Source organism: Natator depressus, chromosome 10 (assembly GCF_965152275.1).
Source record: "Natator depressus isolate rNatDep1 chromosome 10, rNatDep2.hap1, whole genome shotgun sequence".
Classification (NCBI taxonomy): Eukaryota; Metazoa; Chordata; order Testudines; family Cheloniidae; genus Natator; species Natator depressus.
Window position 1 is genome coordinate 39,514,588 of NC_134243.1, and position 25,177 is coordinate 39,539,764.

Consider the following 25,177-nt stretch of genomic DNA (forward strand, 5'->3'; position numbering starts at 1 on the left):
ACAAAAATGATTAGGGGTATGGAACAGCTTCCGTATGAGGAGAGATTAATAAAACTGGGACTTTTCAGCTTGGAAAAGAGATGACTAAGGGGGATATGATAGGGGTCTATGAAATCATGACTGGTGCGGAGAAAGTAAATAAGGAAGTGTTATTTACTTCTTCTCATAACACAAGAACTAGGGGTCACCAAATGAAATTAATAGGCAGCAGGTTTAAAACAAACAAAAATAAGTATTTTTTCACACAACACACAGTCAGCCTGTGGAACTCTGCCAGAGGACGTTGTGAACGCCAAGGCTATAACAGGATTCAAAAAAGAACTAGATAAATTAATGGAGGATAGGTCCATCAATGACTAATAGCCAGGATGGGCAGGGATGGTGTCCCGACCCTATTTTTCAGAAGTTGGGAATAGGTGACAAGGAATGGATCACTTGATGATTACCTGTTCTATTAATTCCCTCTGGGGCACCTGACATTGGCCACTGTCAGAAGACAGGATACTGTGCTAGATGGACCTTTGGTCTGACATGGTATGGTTGTTCTTATGTTCCTCTAACATAGTCTCCAGTGCTTTGTGCAGCCCCCTTTGCACAGTCCAAGGGCTGGGGGGCCCACTCCTTCCCTTGTGACGTTACATCCCAGCCAAAGATTCCAAAGCAAGGGGATGCGGCTGAAGGGGAGAAAGGCTCCTTTGGGAGAATTGCTTTTACAGAGGGGGCAATTAACCCAGGGAATGGACTTCAACCAGGAGCACAACCAGGGAAAAGGCTCAGAAGAGAGTGGGAGAGACACTGAGAGCAGGGCCAAGTTCAGACCATGGGGGGCTCTAGACAAACCCCACATGGTGTTCCTGTGGCCCTATCCCTGATTCATGACCCTCCCTCCCACTCCTTCGGGAGGCTGCAGGAGTCAGAATTAAGATGAATGGGGCAGTCCATACCTCTTGGAACTATAGTTTCAGGCTGCCTGTAGACTCAGGCAGGCATCAATTACATCCAGTTCACCTCGTCAAGCTTTCTTTGCGTCCATGAGGGCTAAACACGTTTGTGTTAGCTGAGAGCTCTGCTCTCAGGCTGTGACTCCAGGAGCTGGGATGCTAGGCACGGGCCAAACTGTCCTGAGCCAGACATCAAAACACATTGCACACACATTGCAGCTAGTGAGGCAAGTGTGCAGAGCAGGAATGGGATGCCTGGGCTGCTTTCCATTCTGGATTGTTGTTATTTTGTCTCCTGGCCCTTCATGCTCCTCCAGCACATTCCCATCAGACTCTCCTGTTTCCAGGTTCCAAAGTGAGGCAAAGTAAGTGCTCAGCGCCAGCCTCCCCAACGTTGCCAAGGGATGTCTTCCCATCTTGCTTTAGAAGAGTAGATTAGCTCACAGAGGCTTAGCATCAGCTTATCCTGATTCTTATGCCGTATCCCCAGACCAACCTCACGCCTCAGGAAGGAGGCCCGTGCTGGAAGATGAAGCCTCACAGCAGAAGCAGAAGGAGGCAAAATGTTGACAATGGCCAGGAGAGGGCTGGGTTAGGAGATAGGGCTGGGGGGAGGCTGAGTCATTACAGAGCTCAGCTGGAAGTAGAGCCTCAGTCTTCAGAGCCCCTGAAGGGCAGTGGGAAGAAAATGACGTGATCCCATTACTATGAATGGGGGCGTGAGTTTGGCCTAATGGTTGGACCTGGGGGGAGCTGGGTCTCTTCCATTTGCACCTCTGCCCTCAGTTCCAGTGTGCCAATGACTGGGGAGATTGCTTCACCTTGCTGTGCTGCAGTTCCACTAACCTCCCTCATGAGGCTGGACAAGTTTGCACTTATAAAAGGCTTTTAGATCCTGCTTCAGGGTGACTATGGTCTAGAGGGCGGGGTTTCAGGGGATCTGGGTGCTATTCCTCAGCTCTGCCACTGACTCCCTGTGGGATCTTGGGCAAGTCTCATCTATGTGCTGTGCCTCAGTTTCACTCTCTGTTGAATGGGGATAATGCTGCACACCCCTGTTTGCGAACCACCATCACCCCTATGGGTGACAAGCTCCAGCTGTTATTTAAATACCTGGGTACACTGTGGTGTACAAGTGGAAGGATTACCACTTATCCCCAGCATCAGCGCTGATGCCCCAGCAGACCAATCCCCAAGCTCTACAGCCCCCGTCTCCCCCTTTCTTCTGTATTTCAGAGTGCAATCAGACCTCACGGTTATGGCATAGTCCTCCTCCTTTGACTACAATTTGTAATGGATCTGCAGCCCAGCTTCCCACAGCAGAGCAGCTCAGGTGAGCTTCAGACAATCTGGGATGCTTGTGCAAAGTGAGCTTTATATGGCTTACCCTTTGCCTGTGTTGCAACAAGCCTTCCTCTGTGCTGCCAGGGGTTTGCTGAATTCCAGAGACTTCAGCTCTGCTCCAGCTCCCGCTGGAGTCAGTGGGAACCTTTCCATTAGTTTCAACGGGAACTGGATCAGGTCCTGAGTGGTTTTTTTTCTTCCAGAGAACAATGCCTTCTTGTTTCTTGAACTGCTTTCCCTGGAGAAATCACGTCACTAGATTGGATCTTGTTTCCTGCCTCTATGCTTGGTCATTTCTGGTGATGTAATGCACAGGGGGATTTGAACACAAAGACAAGGAGAAGGCGTCAGGGGAAGCAACTGTTTTTTCGAAAGAAACTGTTCACTAAAAAGAAAAGAAAAGAAGAACACCCCAGGCTGATCAGCCATGCTTCAGGGAAGGAATTCAGAACTGGGCCCCATCCTTCTTCCTTGATGATTTGTGCCTACATTATAGAAAGGAACATTGCCAGGGGATTGGTCATTATTTATAAAAATGTTTCCTTTTCACTGATGTTTATAATAAATCTTGGGAACTTGAGACAGCAATCAGGTTCCTTTACCAACATGGATCTTTTCTTCCCACAAGTTTCTGCACTGCCTTGTTATTGTAGGGCTGCTCAAAAGCACTGGGCGGGGCACAGTGGTTTGTTATTGTAGGGTTGCTTATATGTGCAGGGCTGCACTCCCTGATTTGTTATTCTAATCACTCAATAGTGCTGTACTGTGCATGCTGGTTGGCAATGGAAGCGGGGGCTCACTAATTCTGGGTTGCGCATACTGGTTAGTTATTGTAGGGTTGCTTTCAATCACTGGGTTGCATGACCTGCTCAATCAATGGGAGTTCTGTCTGAGGAAGCACTGAGAAAGAATGGCAAGATTTGGTCTTTATGTCAAGAATCCTCAACATATTTGAATAATAACTGATTATAAAACATTCTTGATTGTGGCTTAAGCAACTATCAAGTGTACCTGCTAAAGAACCACAATTGTGCTTGAGGACAGCATTAATGGATGTACAAGTCTTACAAGGATCATTAAACTAAGTTCTTCTGTTCCTTTCCCATCAAGAAGCTAGGCTTTCTTTCTTTCTTTCTTTCTTTCTTTCTTTCTTTCTTTCTTTCTTTCTTTCTTTCTTTCTTTCTTTCTTTCTTTCATTCTTTCTTTAATTCAGTGCTGGTAAAAGGAGGCAGATTGGCAGCCTCACCACACGTAGCTCGAAGAAAGTGGAAATATTTCATGAACAATTTATCAACATTTCCCCACCCTTTTTTGAAAACTGAAATTTTGAAAATTCCTCAAAAAACAAACAAAACAATCAAACAAACAGGCCTCCGCTGCCAACCAAACCCAATCTGACCAGCCCCATAGTTAGTTGAAAAATAGGGGAAATTTTTCATCAACATTATCCAGATTTTTTTTGCTTTGAAATTTCACATCAACATCCAAAAAATGTTGACTGAAAAAACTTGTTCTTCGTCCTTTTCCTATGGCTTCATTACAACAAGAGATGGAGTTTTACATCGAGATAGTGATGAGAATGCTGTTTGGGGCGCAGAACAGAGAGCTGGGAGTCAGAACCACTGGGTTATGTTTCTGGCTCTTGCCACTGACTTGCTGTATGATGAGTTCCTTTCTTATAGTTTATCCTTCCATAAAATGGGTATGGTGGTTACCTGCACAAATGTTCGGAAAGGAGCTGTACAAGTGTAATGTGTTATTGCAAGACACCTCCAACAAGTGATGTGTTTGAAATAAAACCTGGCAGAGGATGGAAGGAGGAGACAGCAGAATATGGAACCATTTGCTTTAGATCACAAGTTCAAACCCATTTGTTAGAGGGCAAGTGAATCCATCATCAAACCACCCCTGCAATGTGAGCAGATTATTGCTCTTGTCTCAGGGGAAGGCCAAGAATTGATTGGGCCACACGAGCTGAACTGCACTCTCCCACCTTGAGCCCCAGGTCAGGCCTGAGGCACACAAGGCTGAAGGCAAAGTGAGCTGAGCTTTGCATTTCTGCTGCAGGGGCTTTGGCCAAGGAGAGCCTTCGGTCCCCAGTGGGATCCAAGTGAACTTGACTAAAACTGAGATCTTGTTGGCAATGCAGCCCCTTCCCCCTTTTAGCTCTGTAAGTCGAACCAGCTGGACTCAGGGTTGGAGGGAGCAGAGCTCATTAAGCCTGGAGCTTTATGTTCCTGTACATGTAAGTGCTTCAGTGCCCAGATACTACGGTGATGGGCATCCTTTAAGGATCCGATCCATTGCCTACTGAAGGCAGTGGAAAGACTCCAGTTTGCTTCAATAAAAGTTGGCCCTAAATTCTTGATATAAACAGACAGTCGAAAGCCGAAGGAATCAGTGAACCATGAAAGTTGGAAAGAAAGAGAGTAATGGAAAGTGACCTCGCTTCATAAGATAGGAAGGAAGTGGAGATGCAGGATTCTAGTTGGTTAAAAAATCCCAGTGATTTTTGTAGGAATTTTTGGAAAAAAACAAACCCCCTTTTTTCCCCTCCTGAAATTTCCTATGAACTTTGCCTGGGGTTTTTTCAACAAGAAGAAACCTCAAACCCCAAAACATTTGTTTTTTGAAAAATCGTTTTGGGGTTAAAAATCAGTTTCTGGTAACAATTTTTCATTGCAAAAGGGAATAATTTGATCAGAATTAATATTTTCTGCAAAAAATGTTCATTTTTGGCTAAAAAGCCTTTTTGGTTGAAAAAAAATGCCCTGCAGCATCCAGGGTCAGCCTCAGCCTCCCAGCAAACTGATCTGCCATGGAATGTTGCCGTTACCAGCAGGCAGGGTGGCCCAAGGAATGGGGACAGTCTCCCTCTCATTCCCTTCCCCTCCAGGAGCCATAAGGTGTGCCATAAGTGCCATCATTAAAAGCCATCTCAGCTGACAAAGGCAAACCGCCTGTTCTCCAGTCACTCCGGCTGCAAAGCCCCGACTTTCCACTTGTTCTTTTCTTCATCTGGGTTCATGACCATGCCCACAAGCCAGGTACCAGTGATGCTTTGATAAGTACTCAGCAGCTAACCTGAACCTTTTGCAACTGGAGCCAATGCCATCCCAAGGGCTAAATGGCTCCAGTCATAACGATCAAAGGTATTCCATGGCTGTAATGTCTGTGCACATCCCAGTCTTTCATACATTTATCCTCACAGCAGCCTGCGGAGGTGTGTTTTGATTTAAAAATAAATCTATTGTTTTTTTTCTGGCCAAAACTGCTCACCAAATTCAACCCAAATTTGCATCTAGTTTCAGGCGATCCACAATTGCATTTTTGATGAACAAACTATTAATCCAAAAACCTTCACCCAGCTCTATCAGGCAGTTTAAAACATCAAAAAGTCTGGTTCCACTGGATCAAAGGTTGCCCCAAATATGGCATGTCCTGATCTTTGCCCAGGAATAAGGCAATAGTGTCTTGTGTAAGCTCATGACTACTGGACCTTGTTTCCAACCCATCAAGCCAAGAATTTTTAATAAAAAACAAAGTCTCAGATAATCAAATTAAAAAAAACGTAAAAAACATAAGAGGACCCAAAAATGCCACCATGTCTAAGCAGCAGAGTAAAAGAGGCTGTTAGAGTTAAAACAGCAACCTTTAAAATTGGAAGTCAAATCCTACTGAGGAAAATTAAAAGGAGCATAAACTCTGGCCAGTCAAGTGTCAAAATACAATAAGGCAGACGAAGAAAGATTTGAAGAGCAACAACAAAAAAAACTAACAGATTTTTTTAAAGTACATCAGAAGCAGGAAGCTGCTAAACAATCAGTGGGGCCACTGGACGATCGAAGAGCTACAGGAGCGCTCAAGGAAGAGAAGGCCATTGCAGAGAAGCAAAATGAATTCTTTGCATCGGTCTTCACTGCCGAGGATGTGGGGAACACCCCCACATGCAAGCCATTCTTGTAGGTGACAAATCCAAGGAACTGTCCCAGACTAAGGTGTCAAAAGAGGAGCGTTTGGAACAAACTGATAAATTAAACAGTAATAAGTCACCAAGACCAGATGGTATTCACCCAAGGGTTTTTATATCTATATATTTATAGATATAGATATATACAGGCAGTCCTTGTACTTATGACACAATTGGTTCCTGAAAATTGCGTCGTAAGTTGAAACGTCGTAAGTCAGAACCGCAAGCCACTCCACTGCGAGACTGAGCATCATAAAGTTGAAACCAATTGTCATAAGTCTAATCAGGGTGTCAATTCAGAAGTATTGGAAGTGCCGTTCATTGTAAGTCGAACATTGTAAATTCAAGGACTGCCTCTGAGTGTGTGTGTGTGTCTGTGTGTGTCTGTGTGTGTGTGTGTGTATTAGGGCTGTTGATTAATTGCAGTTAACTCATGAGATTATCTCAAAAAAATTAATTGTGATTAAAAAAACTAATTGCAATTAATTGCAGTTTTAATCGCACTGTTAAAAACAGAATACCAATTGAAATGTATTAAATATTTTGGATATTTTTCTACATTTTCATATATATTGTATTCTGTGTTGTAATTGAAATCAAAGTGTATATTATTTTTATTACAAATATTTGCACTGTAAAAAACAAAAGAAATAGTAATGCACAATGGAAAAAATAATTCCAACTATACATACAAAAATGAGTTTAAATTAGCTGTTAACAGTCAAGAAAGATTGTGGCGTCGTAGACAGTTCTCTGAAAATATTTGCTCAGTGTGCATCTGCAGTCAAAAAAGCTAAGTGAATGTTAGGAACCATTAGGAAAGGGATAGATTATGGGACAGAAAATATCATGCCACTATATTAATACATGCTTTGCTCACACATGGAATAATGTGTGCAGTTCTGGTGGTCCTATCTCAAAAAACATAAAACTGGAAAAGGTACAGAGAAGGGCAACAAAAATGATTGGGATATGGAACAGCTTCTGTACGAGGCAAGAACAGGACTACTCCACTTAGAAAAGAGATGACTAAGATTGGATATGTCAGAAGTCTATAAAATCATGAATGCAGTGGAGAATGCACAGTCAATCTGTGAAGTCATCCTAGAGGATGTTGTGAGGTCAAAAGGTGTAACCGGGTTCCAAAAAGAACTAGATAATTGCATAGTCAGAACCTTGCACAAAAGTGTTAGCTCCCTCTGGACAGTGAGGGTCCCCGCAAGACCCACGCACAGCAAGTGCAACTATCACACTGCAGACACCAATCATGAGGGAGGCCTGCTGCGAAACCTGCCCACCAGCTGGCAGACACAGCATGGGGGGAATCAATCTTATCTATCGTGCCCATAGCACACACGCAGCAGTGTATTGGTGGGCAGAGTGTGGCTGGGGAGCAGTGTGCATGGAGGCAGCCAGCCATGGGAGGGGTCTCACAGGGTAGCTTGCTGAGCCACATGGACGGTGCTCACTGTGGACCAATAACAGCAGTCCCTTCATACATGCTTCAGCTGAAGTTGTGCCTGAATGAGGGCTGCAGGATTGAGCCACCCTACTGATAACTACACATGTCTAGAGCTAGAGACCAGGAAGACTGCGTTCAATTCCCAGCTCTGCCAGTGACCCATGTGTGATGTTGGGCAAGTCCCTTCACCTCCTTGTGCCTCAGTTTCCCCACCTGTAAAGGGGGATAGTGGCAGGGTCAGCCTTTGGGGTGGACCACCCAGGCAACTGCCCAGGGGCGTGATGGTCAAGGGGGTGCTGTGCAGCAGCACAGAGGTGCGCATTGCCAGTGTAAAGTCAGAAACTGCTCCCGGCTGGCAGGGGAGTGCCGTGTGGAAGGGCGCCCAGATTTCTCCCTGCTTCCGCCTGGTGGAGGACAAGCAGTGATGCACAGATACTGCTCACCCCCCACCCCCAACTTTCCTCCATGCACCCCTAGGGGGCTGTGAGTGGGGGAGCAAGGAGCAGCACCAAGTACTTATGCAGCCTAGGTGGGAAAAGTGACCTGGATGCAGGGGGCCCTGATGTCGGGCCTCATTCCCGCCCCCAAACCCCTAGGGGTGTGCGGAGGAGCAGTGTGGTGGGGGTCGAGAGAGCGAGCAGCAATGCCAGCTGCTCCATGCATCTGGGTCAGTTTCCCAACCTGGGCACAGGAGAAGGGTGCAGGACTTAGGGGCAAAAGGGGCACATGCAGGAGTTGGGGCACAAGATAGATGGGAGGATAGTGCAGGGGTTGGGGACACAGGTGAGGAGCCATGGGGGTCAGGGGCAATGGGAGGCACTGTGCCCACAGGGGTCAGGAGCCCCAAAATGCTAGTTCGCGCAGGGTGCCATTTTCCCTGAGGCCGGCCCTCGAGAAGAGTAGTGAGCACCTTTGTAAATTGATTTGAGATTACTGATGAAAAGAGCTAGGTATTATTATTAGTTTCCAAAGAGGGTTTGGAGAGTTTGGAGCGGGGGACCCCAGGATTCTATTTTCAGCACTGCTGCCATTTTACTGGGTGACCTTGGGCATGTCACTTACTCTGTCAGTGCCTCAGTTTCCCCACCTATAAAATCGGAATAGTAACATGGACCTACCTCACACCTGGTTTATTCACCAGTTTTGCAAACTGCTTTGAGATCCTCACATGGAAAGAAATTTGAAAGTCTATAAGTAATTACACACACACACACACACAGAGTGGAACACAGGTACTTCTGAACTGGAACATGGCCACTCTTCTCTATTAGGAACACTACCCAACAGTTTATAGGAGGAGACTAACTTCTCTAATTGAAGCTGCTCAGGGACTTTCAGCTCAGCCAGAATGTAATTACTTAGCCTGAAAGCTGGCCAGGACACTGGGGCTAACACCTCCTGTGAAAAGTGTCATAGGAACTTTAATGCCCACAAGCGGTCAGCCCCTGGAGTTTATGGATCAGCAGAAGGACACAGGACCCTCACCTGTGAGTGCTGAGAGAGCAGAGGAGGGAGGGGGCCTGTTATTCCACCGGTACCCTGAACTCATATGTGCTGGTAAATGTGAAGAAAAATCCCAGCCCTCCAAACCAAGCCGCCCACAGAGTGAACACAAATCCCTGTGGGAAACCAAGACAGCTATGCTGGGTTGAGTGGTTGCTAGGTGACCTGAGTACATATATGGAAAGAAACATGAAAATAAATCTAATCAGAGACATGTGGAGGCAAGGAGAGGAAAGTGGTTCTGCTGCAGAAACTGCTCAGAGCAGAATGGCCAGGCCTCTTGGAGACAGCCCTCTCCTTGGAGGGAGCTGAGGAGGCCAGGCAATGGGATGCCCCCTTCAGTATCCCGCCAGGCAGAAGGTAACATCTTCTTTAGATGTTTTATAAGGGGTGGTTGCCCCCTTGCCCTATTCTGTTCCCTAACTCGGATGGAGAGATTGGCCAGAGACACAAAGTTCAGGCCCAAACATATTCAAGCTAGCTTTACTCCAGTTACCATGGTACTGGAGCAGGGCCGTCCTTAGGATTTATGGGCCCCTACGCAGTATTATTAAACTGGTGCCCCTATGCCCAATGGCAGCCCGAGCTTGCAGCCCGGCGGGGTGGATGGGTGGGTGAGTGAGGGGACGAGGCACCAAAGGATAACAAAGACGCCCAGCCTGCCTCACGGTGGTGGAGCATCACAGTTCCACGCAGAGACCCCTGTACCATCTCCCTCACATAGAATGGATATGCAGAAGGTACCTAATTAAAAGCACTAAACTTGGGAATAAAAAATGTCAATCTCAGGTTTTTTGATATGCCCTGAAGTTTGTCAGACATTTGTTTGCAAAAACTTTGTAATAAGGGTGAGTCAGCTGTCTTGCTGAATACAACATTAAATATTATGGAATACATGATGCAGCTCTTCTCTGTTTTACATTTTCTTAATCAGTATTTCTAAGCTGATTTTATATTTTAAATGTATTCTTAAGCCTTCATAAAGTAATCATTCCAGATTACTACATATTTAACTCACTGAAACAAAGACATTATTTTAAATTAATCAGTCACAGAGGTTTAGTGTGTTCATAACAAAGTTCATTGCTTTTAGAAAAAGGGAACATTAATTTGCCTTGTGTGATCTCCATAACAATAGACATGTTTATGAAATTTCACCAACTTTAAAAAATATGTTTCCAAAGATTTGAGGCATAACAAAGGATTTTATATCTTACTAAGGTACTGATTTTGCTGGAGGGTTCTCTTAGTTCATCAGATAGTCAAAAGTAAAGAAAGGGAAACTCTTTGTCCAGCTATCTGGAAGAAAAGGGGTGTTGTCCCTTTAAGGCTCTGTTCAATGGAGATGGGGGTGGGTGGGTGAAGGGAGAAAGGGATGGACAAAAAGGACAGGAAGACTTTGGAAGCAAGTTTTTTTTACTATAGTAATTAAAATGTGTATTTTAGATAAGGGTGGTCTTTTGAAAGATTTATTTAAAAAACTATATGTCTGAAGATCCAAGTATTTAAGGCTAAAGATGATTGTGCATCTAAAAATCTATGCAAGGATTTTTTAGAGATGTGATTTTACAATCTTCACAAACACACTAATTAAATATTTTTAAAGCAAATTTTAAACTAAGGTCCTGTAGACTGACATGTTCTGAGTAAATATTATAGTAATGCACAACTGTTTTTGTCAGTAAATTCAGAAACTGACAGTATATACCTGGGGTTTGGCAAATGCTTGTTAAATGGCTTCATTACCCCTTGAATGGCTGTTCAACAGTTTCAGTGTTCTGCTAATAGGTCTGGCAGGCTGGAAGGCTTTTTCATTTTTAACTACTAGATCCCCTCCCGAGGAAGCCAGCTGTAGGAACCTGTAGGAAGGGTCAGAACAGGGATAGGAAAGTTAAGTGGGTGGATACTAAGACCCAGTGGTGCACCAAATTTTCAGGTGCCCTATGCAGCTGAGTATGTTGTGTATGCCTCAGGACAACCCTGTACTGGAGCAGGGAAGCTGCATCAGTAGCACCCAAGTGCTGCCGCAGCTTCGCTGCTCCAATGCCTGACCTAGCTAGCTCAAAACTAGTTCTGGTACTCCCACATGAGCTGCAATCACACCCCAGAATCGCACTGCTGATGTACCCTTAGAAGTTGAAATGTAATGGCCCTGGAGCGCTCTGGTCCCAGGTCCCATATGGGAGCAGATGCCAAGCACCCTGCAAGAACCACAGGGTTTTGTCTACCTGGTTTTGGGGGAAGGAGAAGGGAACTGAGGGAAGATTGGGATTGTGTTTGGCTCATGGAATAGGTGTATCTGTGACATCAAAATCAAACAATCCTGTCACCAGTGCAGTCCCCTTGGTTCTCCTGGCCAACCAGTCCACTGACAGAGAGAGTTTTCCTGGGATGACTGGTATCTTATAAAAAAAATACACTTGAGAGAGGGGGCAGTGTTGCCAATTCTCACAATTTTATCCCAAGTCTCATGATAATTGATGTTTGTTTTAAATCTCCAGCTTCTGGAATCATGTGATGATGATACTTTAATTTTTTTAAAGTAAGTTTCTAGTCCTTGTGGTTGGAGAGAGAAGCCTGAGGACAACCAGAAAGCAAAGCAAAAGAACACCAGATTTATCAAGGATTTTTTTAATCTCGCAAGTTTTAGGGCCTGACTCGCAATTTTTGAACACTCAGGGTTGACCAATGAGGATCCTCGTTATTGTTTCAATTCCCTGAGTCACATGTTCCCTGTGAATCTTTGTCTGGATTGCTTAAGTACAGAAAAGCAAAACATGGAAGTGGGTTTCCAATGAAAAGGTGTTAAACTAGATCAAGAGGAGATAAGAACAGAAGGAGGCAAGAGATAGAGACAAATGGCAGCAGATGGAGCGAAAGAGAGAGAAAGAGAAAGAGAAGACTTAAATATAACAAAATATGCAATGGAGAAAGTGAAGTAAGTGCTGGAAATAAATATTAAGGTAAAAGGAAGGAGAAAGAGAATGGATGGGGAAGAGGAAAGAATTGACGCCAGAGAGCATGTTAACAGCAGAGAGAGAGAGAGAAACAAATGGTAGTGTAAATGGAGCAAAGAGCATGGGGGTTGTGTTTATTTTAGAAAGTTCACATGTGTTTAGTATTGCAAGTTGACAAGAATATATACACACTCAGCTCCCCTTTGCCTCTGCAGCCCCTGGAGCCAGGCCAGAAGGAAATGAGGTCAAGCTCATAAAATTAGCCCTTTGTTCAGTGCTGCTTGCATGAAACATGGACTTGGAGGGATCTGATCACAAGCACATGCTCAAGGCCAGCTATGCCCGTGAACGCTGGCACTTTCCAGGCACAGAATCTCAGCTCAGAATTTCTGAGCTGAAGACACCCGCTCAAGGTGGAGTTCCACCCAGAAAGCCCCACTCCTGCCACCCAGTGAGTTCATGGCATTTTGGGAGGGAGGGAGGGAAAGGTACAGTGGAAAGACTTGCTGGGTCTCCAACACTGATATCCAATCAAATGGTTGGACGCCACAGGGGTGCTTAGAAGGTTTCTCAAACATCCATCCAATTATTTGCTGGTTGCATTGGGGTCCTTGAATTAAATGTGCTTTGGATCAGGTCCACAGCATTGCAGTATCATCACCTGACATTTGGGCCACATGACTCCTACTGTTGCATCATGCTGCTGGGGCCCTAAAGCTCTGCCCACAGGCAGAAGGAGATCGGGCTGAAGTTTAGATTTTATAACTTCAATTAACTTTGTAACCAACAGCAGAAGCCAGGCCTGAGCTTCTCAAGTTCAGCTCCTCCTGGAGCCTCTCATCTCTGTCCCAATTCTGCCTCCTCCCTCTGCCCAGTACTGACCACCCAGCTGGACTTTTAGAAGTTTACAGTAGGCCCCTGTGGAGATTTTTGGACAACATGATCAGTAGAGCTGGTTGATCGGGCCTCCTGTGACCCTTCCCCTCAGCAATAGATCACAGGTATGTTTACTCCTCATTGACTTTTGCCTTGAATGTCATGTCCCAATCACTAGAGCTGGACACAATTTATCAGCTGAGACTTTGTTTTTTGGCTGAAAAAAGCATGTTTGTGTTGACCAAAACATTTTTGCAAATTACAGTTGAATTTGCCAAGCTGGTTGTTGGGGGAAAAAAACAGAAAGAAAAAAAAATGCTGAAAAATCCTAAATGTTTTGTTTTGATATTTTTTAAATGAAACATTTTGATTTTTACACTTGGAATTCTGTTTTGTTTAGGATTTCACTGCATTTTTATTAATAGGTTAAAAAACCCCAAACCAAAACAAAATGTTTCAGGTCAAATTAAATGTTTTGTTTGATCTAAATTAAGCTTTTATTTTTTTATTTTGTTGTTTCACCGAAAATAATTATTTTGGGTTGACCCAATGATTTTTTCCCCGATTTTTTGGCTTAGCCACTGAACCAAAAATTCAGTTATTCACACAACTCTACCCTGAAGGGTCAGAGTGAATCTCAGTGACTCAGAGAGATTCACTTGCTTTATAGCTGAACCATAAACTGGCCTGGGCTCACTTGAAATCCAGATTGCATTGACTCCAAAGGTTTTTTAGACTCTCAGTGAATCTGAATGTAGTCATTGCTGTAGGAATGAAACCACAGATTTGCCCCAGTTTCACCTGGTTTCAGAATTCATTGTGAACATTTTGGACATCTCTGGCAATCATGAGTGGGAACCTTTCCTGAAACTCTTCTCTTTGAGAGACCCTTGTGTTGACTAATATATGCTGGCTAGCATATAAATATAGGTTTCAGAGTAGCAGCCGTGTTAGTCTGTATTCGGAAAAAGAAAAGGAGTACTTGTGGCACCTTAGAGACTAACAAATTTATTTGAGCATAAGCTTTCGTGAGCTACAACTTACATTCACAAATGCATCCGATGAAGTGAGCTGTAGCTCACGAAAGCTTATGCTCAAATAAATTTGTTAGTCTCTAAGGTGCCACAAGTATTCCTTTTCTTTATATCCTTTTCTTTAAAATATATCATATTAATAACATCTATTATCCACACCATATATATTAGTATCCATTAAGCACCAGTAACATTAAGCACAGTGATATAACCTAAACTGGCCCATACCATAAGCTTGTTTACTTATAAGTTTACTAAGTATCCCATAACTGCTTGTATTTGCTGAAGTAAACATATGGCATAAGCAGATAGGAAACTTGTCAAAATCAAGAGACATTCGTTTTATATCTTAGTAAACTCAGGAAGTTCCTTCATGGACCGGTACCTGGAATGCTAGTATTCACAACAAAGATAAGGAAGGAACAGAAGAACAAATTAGGGAACTGGGACAACTGATGGGTTGGATTTTAGTGATGCGTAAAGAGATGGTCTGAAGTAAATAGGATGAAATTCAATAAGGACAAATGCAAAGTACTTCACTTAGGAAGGAACAATCAGTTGCACACATACAAAATGGGAAATGACTGCGTAGGAAGGAGTACTGAGGAAGGAGATCTGGGGGTCATAAGCTAAATATGAGTCAACAGTGTAACACTCTTGCAAAAAAAGCGAACGTCATTCTGGGATGTTTTACAGGAGTGTTGTAAGCAAGACACGAGAAGTAATTCTTCTGCTTTATTCCATGCTGATTATGCCTCAACTGGAATATTGTGTCCAGTTCTGGGTGCCACATTTCAGGAAAGATGTGGACAAATCGGAGAAAGTCCAGAGAAAAGCAACAAAAATGATTAAAGGTCTAAAAAACATGACCTATGAGGGAAGATTGAAAAAACTGGGTTTGTTTAGTCTGGAAAAGAGAAGACTGAGAGAGCACATGATAATTGTTTTCAAGTACATAAAAGATTGTTATAAGGAGGAGGGAGAAGAATTTTTTTTCTTAACCTCTGAGGATAGGACAAGAAGCAATGGGCTTAAATTGCAGGAAGGGAGGATTAGGTTGGACATTAGGAAAAAATTCCTAACTGTCAGGGTGCTTAAGCACTGGAATAAATTGCCTAGGGAGGTTGTGGAATTGCCATCATTGGAGACTTTTAAGAGCAGGTTAGACAAACACCTGTCAGGAATGGTCTAGATAATACTTAGTCCATCCATGAGTGCAGGGGACCGGACTAGATGACCTCTCGAGGTCCCTTCCAGTTCTATGATTCTACGATTCTATGTGTAACTTGTAAAATTATATAAATAATACCAGCTGAAACATGTAACTTGGGAAGCACACCTTCTGTGTTAAGTGACTGTAACATCACTGCATGGGGCAGCATGGAGACTGGTATTATATAGACAGAACCTTTTTCTCATACCATATTAATAAACCTTACTGACATTGGTTATTTGGTCTTTGTATATACTTCATAATGAACCAAATCATGGTCAAGCCATTGACTACACAACTGATCAGCACTTGTCACCCTACCTTCTTTCACTTCACAGGTAAAACTATTTAGATAAGCTCCTACTTACTTTGTGATTCTAGCCAATCACTTTGCCTCCCTATGACTCAATTTCCATATCTGTAGGATGGGGCTAATAAAATGTAAACACCTTGGTTAAGGTGAGCTGCTGTGAGATCTCTGGATGAAACACACTCTTCTATAAGTACCAAAGAGTATTAACTATGAGTTGTATTTGAGCATTGTTAGCTAGAGTGCCATGCTAACGTGGATGCTATTGTGGTATTGCCAGCATGGGACTGTGATTTCCTGATGATGGAGTGAGTCATTAAGGAGTTGATTGCAAAGAGGAAAGGTTCAGTTTACGCTTAAATATCTTAGCAATCAACAAGGACTGAAAATAACAGCTGAAAGTTGAATGGTGTTTGGTTTTGGCATGAACAAGTGCCAAAGTGTGGTAGGGACAGGATCACCGAGTCTTGTCAGTTGCCTTTTAAAATGCTTTTGTTGTGTGGGTGGCAGGAGGAAGAGAGGATGTCCATACAGTGCACAAAACTCAGCTCACACAATCTAATGATCTGGCTGCTTGACTAACAGGCAATGTAACCAGCTCAGTTATGGGCTTGGAATTTCGTAAATTCCTTCCAGGCCATGAGCTGCGACTTGGGCAGATTGACTGAATGTTTAAAGAGATTAGAAATGGCAATTAACATTTGATTCTATTTTAAAGGTGATTTTACCAATTAATAAACCTGCCTCAATGACTGCCCTGTGGACTAGAGGTCTCTGTTTATAATCAAAGCACAGGGACAGCCTTGGCTCTTGGCCAACTGACCTGAAAGGGCCAGTTATAGGGGAGAAAGAGGAGAGAGCAGCTGGACTGCTAGTCCGGAGACATCAGAGTTTTATCCCGGGTTCCACCACTGAGCTGCTATGTGACCTCAGGTGAATTATTTTTCTTTTCCTCCTAGACTTTTGGGCATGGACTGTCTCTGTGTCCATACAGGACCTAGCTCAGTGGGGCTGGGATTGCAGCTGCGGCCTCTGGATCCTACACTAAGATAAATAATAACTATTATTACTATTTCTTTTGACCGATGATCTATATTTAAAAAACACCCAAGCCAGACAGTAAGCACATTTCCCAGGAACTAAAACACAGCTGCATGGAAGATAAAAACAGCAGTTTCTCTTCTGCTCCAGACCAGAAAACAGCCAACCAGAAATAACCCCAAACCCAAGCAACACCAGCCCCTCACTCCCCCAAGGCCTGGGTAATTGGACGGGTCAGCAGCATGCCCCGAAGGTCAATGGGCTGTTTTGGATCAAGTGGTGGAGATGTTACAAAGTCGAGGGCCCTTCCCCAGAGAACACTCTGCCAGCAGCTCCTTCCCTTGTATAGGGTCCAGTTGAGCCCCTCTGTTTACTGTAGCTGGGGCTCTGACACACAGAGAAAGGGGATTCAGACAGACAGGTCCCAGGCCATCTAGGGTTTTACAGCACCACCAATGCCACCGAGGGAGGCCAACAGGAAGCCAGAGTAGATCACGGAGTACAGGAGTGAAAATGAAGCCCTGTGGGCCTCCAGTGGGAGTTCAAACAGTCACCCAAATCCCCCTTGGGGAGTGCTCAGCAAGGAAAGAACAGACACCAAGAGCAGCCCCCTCCTCTCCTGCTAGAGCTTCCAAATGAACCAGCAACACCTCGTGATCAACGGCACTGATGGCAGCTGAGTTGACAGATCAATTGATCTTAGTATGGACACCTGATCCTCAGCCCTTGGCCAGAGGACTCCATATAATCTTTGGCCTCTCTGCTGAGAATGCCAATGAGAGGGCCAATTAATGCCAATTGTGAGACCAGTTTTCATGATGGAACTGGACTGAGACCCACCAATTAATTACATATAGTCCCCCAAACCACTACTGATGGCTACAGTTCTTGATCTCTACTATCCAATGGCTGGCTCCAAACAGGTGTCCTAGGTTTCTGTAGCCCATTACCAAACTCCTAGATCGTCTGCACTGAGACATCCCAGCCACATCTTGCTGCACTGCCAGCATGGAACCTGTAGCCTTGTGCTGAGCAGCAGCAGCACACACAGAGCCATCATACTCATCCAGCCTACACCAGCATGTAGGGCTCCCCAGGGGAACTGAGCGCGGAGCCTGGAGAGGTGTCTTTGTTCTTGTGTATCAGCCAGCCCATTCTGGACGTGCTTATCTCAGTAACCATTAGGGAGCTGGCCAGGCTAAAGGAGTCACAGGGGTCAGAGGGGTCTGGTGAGCTGGGGTTTCCATGGGTTCATCCAAATCATTTTTTTTGGGGGGTGGGGGGAGTTAAATTCCACAGGTTTTCTGTCACACACGCTAGCCTTTGTTTTGAGTTCCAACTCAAAACAAAATATGCAAAGCAAACTCAGCCAAAAGCTATAACACTGGCCTATTTTGGGGTCAAAATCATGTGAAACCACTGAGTGTCCCTGTTCTGACCTTGATGATGTTCATCACACCAGACCCTCCTGCACAATGCAGTGCTAAACTGTGCAACCTAGCCTGTACCCTATCTCCTGTACAACTGCAGAGCAGTCCACGGTGCAGAATACAGGCAAGAAACGGGACATAATTACGAATCGGTTCGTAGCTGGAGTGCACTGCAAATGATGTCTCACGATGCAGTGCTTCTGAGCCAAGGAGCACAGTGCACATCACCCCCGCGATGCAGTGCTGCTAGACCCCAGGAGTACAGCACAGCTCAGCCCCCGCGATGCAGTGATGCTTGGGCCCATTCTCAGGTTCGCCACCCAGTTCACCCTGATCTATATAAGGTGTTAACAGGCATAGGTGCCAACTCCATGGGTGCTCTGGGGGTGGGGAAAAATTAGTGGGTGCAGGCTCCCCGCCCTGGCCCCCCCACCCCAGCTCGCCTCCGCCTCCTCCCTAGCTCTCAGTGCTTGCTGCCACAAAACAGTTGTTTCACGGCAGCAAGCACTGGGAGGGAGGGGGGAGGAGGGGGAACGCAGCACGCTCGGGGAAGAGGCAGGGCCGGGGCCGGGATTTGGGGAAGGAGTCCAATAGGGGCAGGGAGGGGGCAGAGTTGGGGCGGGGACTTTGGGGAAGGGGTCGGAATGGGGGTGGGGCAGGGGCGGGAGGAGGCGGGGCAGGGTGGAGTTGGGGCGGAGCTGGGGTGAGGGTGGGGGTCGAGCACCCACTGGCACTGGGAAAATTTGGCGCCTATGTAAACAGGGCGTCAATCAACCTAGTGTATAATGGCACCTTCCCCACATATGTCCCCACCCACTACCTGAATACACATGAATGCCTCCCTCTGTCCATCATCTGGCTCTGCTCAGACCCTGTGGTCCCATCCTCATTACTCAGGCAGCTGAACGGCAGCAGATGCCTTGGGCCGCTGTGAGCAACTGGGCTGCTTTGTGATTCAGGGAACAGAAGGGAGTTGACGCAGGTGTAGGGGAGTCTCTGCTCCCATAGGGCTCTGCCTTCTGGCGTGTCCCTGAAAAGGCCGTGGGTAAACAGGCCATAGTGTGTGTCTAACTCAGGTACCATGCAGCACTCCAGGCTCCCCACCCACACACCCATAGCTCCCAAGGACTCACCCCGTCCGTTCTGAGGAGGTCTGTAAACACTGCCCACGCTGACCCGGGCTTGGTTGTCGGATATCACTTGTGGGGCTTCCGGGCTCCTCACAGGAAGGTAGGGTTCAGGTCGCGGAGCCCCATAGGGATCCAAGTTCCGGAAAGGTGGCTGGGGTTCCACGTTGTGGGGTGGGACATAGGGCTCCAGTGGCATGTTACCGTAAGGGGGGTATCGCCCCAATCGTGGGTCATACCCAGGGCTGGCCCCCAAAGGGGACCCCGGGCTGAGCTGTAAGTTGTCCATAGTGGGGACCCCTTGTCCCATTGGCTGCTGGTTTTGACTTGCTGAATAAGGATCTTGGAAGCCTTGCTCCGCAGTGGCGCTAGTGTCATGATACAAGCTGTGGGAGTACCTCCTATCCAGCCCATCAGCAGGCTGGGGCTGGGGGGGCACTGCGACATAGGGCCTCTCTGGAGCAGGATAGTAGCCTTGGGCTCGGTAGGGATTCTGGTCCTCCCCATATTCCTCATACCGTGCCCTGGACTGGAAGGGGTATAGGACACCGACACCAGCAGCAGCTGATGCAACAGCGCCCCCTCCGTTTCCTGTGCTGCGGTAGTACAGGTAGCCTTCGTCATAGCCCCGAGACACCTGGGCATCGTAGGGCTCATGCTGGTTCCCAAAAGGGGGCTGGGGGAAGGGGAACTGTGAGTAGGAGGGCTGCCCAAAGGAGGAGTGTGAGAATGAAGAAGAGGCCGCGACGGTGGCAGCGGAGGAGCTGGTCTGTCGTTGCCGGCTGGTGGATGGCCTGATCCGCTGGGAGCTGGTGCTGTCTCCGACGGGACCTTCCCGCCAGTTCTCCGGGACTTGGCCAAAGCCGAATGGGTGCCGTGTCTGGCCCCGGATGGTGTCAGAGCCCACCCTGACTGGCAAGGTGGGCGCTTGCCTCCTGAGGTTCCCCTGCCCCCTTCTGCTTTGACTCCTGGGGGTGTCAGCTAGCAGGACCCTGGTGCTGCCATCCGCCGGCTCCTGGCCAGCGCGCACGTACTCAGACCCTGTATTCAAGAGGCTGTACACCCTGCCATTGTTCTCCCACTGGATCATCTGCCTCCACCGATTGCCGTCTGTGTTGCTGCTCTGTGGCTGCTGCCCATGGACCAGCAGAAAGATCCCACAGCCCATCACAGCCCACCAGTCGCACAAGCCACAGGCCGTCATTGTGGCCAAAGAGGAGCGGATGATTTAATGGCTAGTATTTGCAAAACCAAACCAAAGAGGCAGCCTGAATGGCCTCTGCCAGCTGTTCCTCTCTCCAGAGCCTCTACGCTGCTTCCTGATGTGAACAGCTCTAACTCTGTCCATTCCTGGCCTGTTCTAAACTGCACAGCTCTCCCGCAGGCTGCATGGCCAGGCCAACATATGTGGAATTGACTTGGGAGATGAAAGGAGGAAAAGAGCCGCTTTTGGTCTCAAGGCTTCAGTAAAGTTTGCAGGGCTTCTCCGTGAATGGTTTTCACATTGCTGCTATGTTCCGAGCAGGGATGTTCCTCTCTCTCTCTCTCTCACTCTCTCTCTGGGCTGGATGGATTTACTCCTCCTGATCTCAATGAATAAGCAACAGGCTGTGAAAAGTTTGGAGAGGTTTGAGGACAGCTCGTGTGACGTTCCTCCACTGGGTCCTAGAGCCCATCAGTTTTCAGTAATTCAGCAGCACTACACAATTTCCCCAAGGCTATTTTATATATGGTGTTTGAGTAAAACAGTCCCAAGATGGAACACTATTTATGAGCAACAAGTGTCCGTGCAGTTCAGTGCAACCGTTGTTTCTTCCTGAAACAGCCAGTTTGAATAAAGCTGACTGTTTTAACAGCAATGCGCGCTTTTTGCCCAGAAATCTCAAAGCTCTTTACATCAGAATCCTCCTGTTACTGATGGAGTCAGTGAGATGCTCGGCCAGGTAGAGTGACCTGAAGGTCACAAGAATGAGTTAGTGACAGATCTGGAGGCAGACCCTACCTTTTCTGTCTTGCAGGACCCCATTTTTTCCCATGAAATGGGAGAAAAGTTCAGACTGCAAAAATCAGACATGGCTACTGATACCCTGCAAGTCTGGGGCTATGTAGATCCAGGGCCCATCTCAAAATGAAATGCATTCCTGGATTTCAGAGGTTTTAAGGCCAGAAAGGAACATTCTGATCTAGTCCAACCTCCTGCATAGCCCAGGCCAGAAAACCTCACTCAGTGTTTCCCACATTGAGCCTAGTTGACCATGAGTGTATATTTTAAGAAGACATCCAATCTTAATGTAATATACATGAAACATCCCTAATATAGATGGAGAATTTACCACAGCCCTTGGTAGTCTGTTCCAATGGTTAGATTCACTAGGATTTTGTACTCCAATCCTTTTCATAGTTTTGACCCTTCAGTTTGATGTCTTCTCTCTGAGATCCCCTGAATTTTTTAACCGCTGTCTTAGCCACAGAGTGTGGGTCATGTTTTCAAACTGGTTTGTATCTCTCAGATTGTGCCTGCAGGTTTTTGCATTAGAGCTGGTTGAACAAACAAAATGTCTGTCCCACAGAAAATTCTATGACATTTGAATTTGGTTTTGTCCTTGTGACGGGATGGACTAGTGTGAGGCCCCCTGCTGGAGGCCTTTTGGCCCTGCCACACCCTGCCCCAGAAAAGGGCAGTAGAGAGGCCCTCCGAGCTGCCTACAATGGCTGTGTGGGATGCAGCCAATCAGGGCCCAGCAGGCTAGTATAAGAAGAGCTGCAGGGCCAGAGTGAGTTCAGTGCCTTACTAGAACTGGAGGAGTGTGGATAGCTGAGATACCTGCAGGACTATGGCTAAGGTAATGCTGCCAGAAGCCAGGGAGAGCAAGAAGGAGCCCTGACCTGGTTGTGGGGATTCCATCAGGACAAGGCCCTGAGGTAAGGGTGAAGATGGCACAGGGCTGTGGGGAAGTGGCCCAGGTAATTGTAGCAGCAGTGCAGTATATTTAAAGCTTAAAGGAACATTGTAGATGGCTGCTATCTATAAGGTCCCTGGAGTGGAGGGTGTAGGCCCAGGTTCCCCCCCACCAGCCACTGGGAAAATGGTGTGGTCATTGAAGTACCCCAGTGTTAGAGGGCTTATTCCTTCACCCACTTACTTCCCTGGTCCTTCAGGTATTGTTGCTCTCTCTTCATGCAAGAAGTCCAAAGGTGCAAACAACTTGATGTTTATTGGGGTGAACTTCAAGCAAGCATGATTCCAGTTTCCTTCCTTAGTGTCCCCCTTCCCAGCTCTGACACCACAGAGCCTTACCTGGGTCCCTGTTCCCATTCCCCCCACTTAGCAAAACATGATTCCAATTCCCCACCCCCATTCCCTGTTCCCATTCTCTCCCCACACACTCACTTCCTGATTGACTGCAGACTATATAGTAAAACCTGAGTTCTGCTTAGCTATACCTTAACCAATCATTTTACTGAAATGTAACTAACCAATCCTAACATTGTAACATGATTATGTAACCAATTATATCCCACCTTAATTAGTTTACACCCAGCAAAATTAATTATACAGCCGACAGGAACAATCACAGAACCAGACAGATTATGCAGACAAACAATAGCAAAGTGGGAACTATAATGACAAAACAATACAGAAGTGAGGATTTCACCTCCCGGCTATTGATACGTGAGCTCTTGCCAGACAGGATGCTATCAAACTAAGTTTCCTTTTACATCTTCTATGCACTTCCCTTTCTCTGGAGGTGATTGGCATTATCAGGACAGGATTGTATTCCTAACAGCCCAATAGCACCTTATTTCAATGTGACTAGGTTGGAATGTGAGGATGTGACTGGTTGCTTCCCAGTTTATGGCTGCCTCTGCTGCTTTGCCAAAGGCCTTAGCCTAAGAACAGGGCCTCAGACTGTCACAGTAAGAGAAGGCCCTTACACTGGCAGACAGTGATTTTGATTCTTTTATACCTCTAGAACTAGCCAAGTGATGATACACCTAAATTCTTAAAGTCTGGGCCTGAATATCTTACAGATGGGCCTGAATATCTATATCCTAACACTCCACCCCCTTTTTTTTTCTTTTGGGATCCTCCTGCCCAGGTATCCCTGGAAAAGCATAGGACATATGGCGACACAAATTTCCTGATAGGGCCAGGCATCAAGGTGGAAGGTATCAATATTCCATTTGTCCCACTGCCCCTTGTGTAGTATAGTGCCCTGCACCTTCTCTCGTATGGGCATACCTATTCCAATTAGTGTTTCAGACTTCCCATTATAGTGGGCCTGAGAAGGTTGGGTCCGGGTTGCCTAGTACACTGTAGGGTTTGGAGGGCTTATTACAGTACTTATAGGTTATCTCCATATGCAATGTAACACAAGTACAGTTAACAATACAAAATCCACAGCAACACTGAGTCCTGACCACTGCAGTATGGTCCAACATCTGAGCCACCACCAAAACACTGCCTCTCCTCCTTCGACAGGGTCACGATCTTGTGTCCAGTTGCAACAAGCTTCTCCTGCAGGTTTTGTGTGCTTTTGTCCATATCATAAGTCCATTGAAGGTTCACAGAGAAATGGGATATTGTCCAAACCAGCTTGACCACTTGGTATGGAATCAGGCAGTATGCCCTGGTTTGATTATTCACAGCAATAAGATTCACAGATCCATTTGTGCACCAAAGTCCAGATAGCAGCATAGATAGCAGGGGGTTGGACTAGCTGACCTCCTGAGGTCCCTTCCAACCCTGATATTCTATGTGTGTAGTTATGGACTGGTGTAATTGTGCCCCCAGTAGTATGTACATTCCCAGCAAAACACTTATACACAGTACACCCAATTGTCCACCCCTTGCATAGGCCATTGATTCTGCTCCTCCATAGTCATAGGAGAGGGGCACATCCAAATATCTTCTGTGGATTTACACTATTTTACACACCCCTCCATTGATTCCCACTGAGCTCCTCCCCTTCTCATTATTTCCATAGGGCTTGTGGGGACCACCTTAGTTGCCATTCCATTTCCAGGTACCACAGTAGCTATTACACAGGTGCTGGCCTCCTAGTTGAGCATTTTGTATTCCCATACACATCTCCCTCCCCACCCCCAAGGTCAGCCTTTTGAAGCCATCCCCCACCCATGTCATGAAGTTTTGTTCATTAAAACAACAATGCTAGCAACCAGACAAACACAAAACACAGATCCATGGTATTCGGGGTTATTTTTCCTGCTGGCACCAGCTTGCTTGTAGAGTGTCTGAAAAACAACTTCCACCCCCTGGTGGGGACACATTATTGCTTTAATAATAATACCACTTTCTTTTACAAATTTCCTTGCTAATTGCAGGAAAAACAGAAGAATTACCTCAAGGCTGTCCTTATTTTGTTCTATAGTCAGGGTAATGAATTACCCCACTCACGGGTCATTTATGAAATTCATGAGGTGGTGTACCTCAGTTTCCCCTCCTGTACAACAAACCAAGTGAGCTGTAGCTCACGAAAGCTTATGCTCAAATAAATTGGTTAGTCTCTAAGGTGCCACAAGTACTCCTTTTCTTTTTGCGAATACAGACTAACACGGCTGTTACTCTGAAACCTGTCAAGTTTGCAATAGTTTCTCTGCTGTACCAAGCATTAAGTTTATTCTCAGGTAATAGCTGAGACATAGCTTCAGATTTTAGCACTGTACACACACCTTAAGGTTAACCTGTTCCCCTTATTTTCAGGTTTCAGAGTAACAGCCGTGTTAGTCTGTATTCGTAAAAAGAAAAGTACTTGTGGCACCTTAGAGACTAACCAGTTTATTTGAGCATGAGCTTTCGTGAGCTACAGCTCACTTCATCGGATGCTATGCATCTGATGAAGTGAGCTGTAGCTCACGAAAGCTCATGCTCAAATAAACTGGTTAGTCTCTAAGGTGCCACAAGTACTTCTTTTCTTTTTTCCTTATTTTCAGGCTTGACTTGTTTT

At 45.9% G+C, this 25,177-nt stretch overlaps 1 protein-coding gene across 1 annotated transcript in view; it reads right to left on the reverse strand.

Moving 5' to 3' along the window:
• The window catches only part of LOXL1 (lysyl oxidase like 1), a 43,509-nt gene extending 22,726 nt beyond the window's left edge, over positions 1-20,783 (reverse strand). Inside the window, exon 1 of the mRNA XM_074965858.1 lies at positions 19,215-20,783. Coding sequence (XP_074821959.1) covers positions 19,215-20,412 — 1,198 coding nt within the window. The 5' untranslated portion in view covers positions 20,413-20,783. The remainder of the gene's footprint in view (positions 1-19,214) is intronic.
• Positions 20,784-25,177: the final 4,394 nt, after the last annotated feature.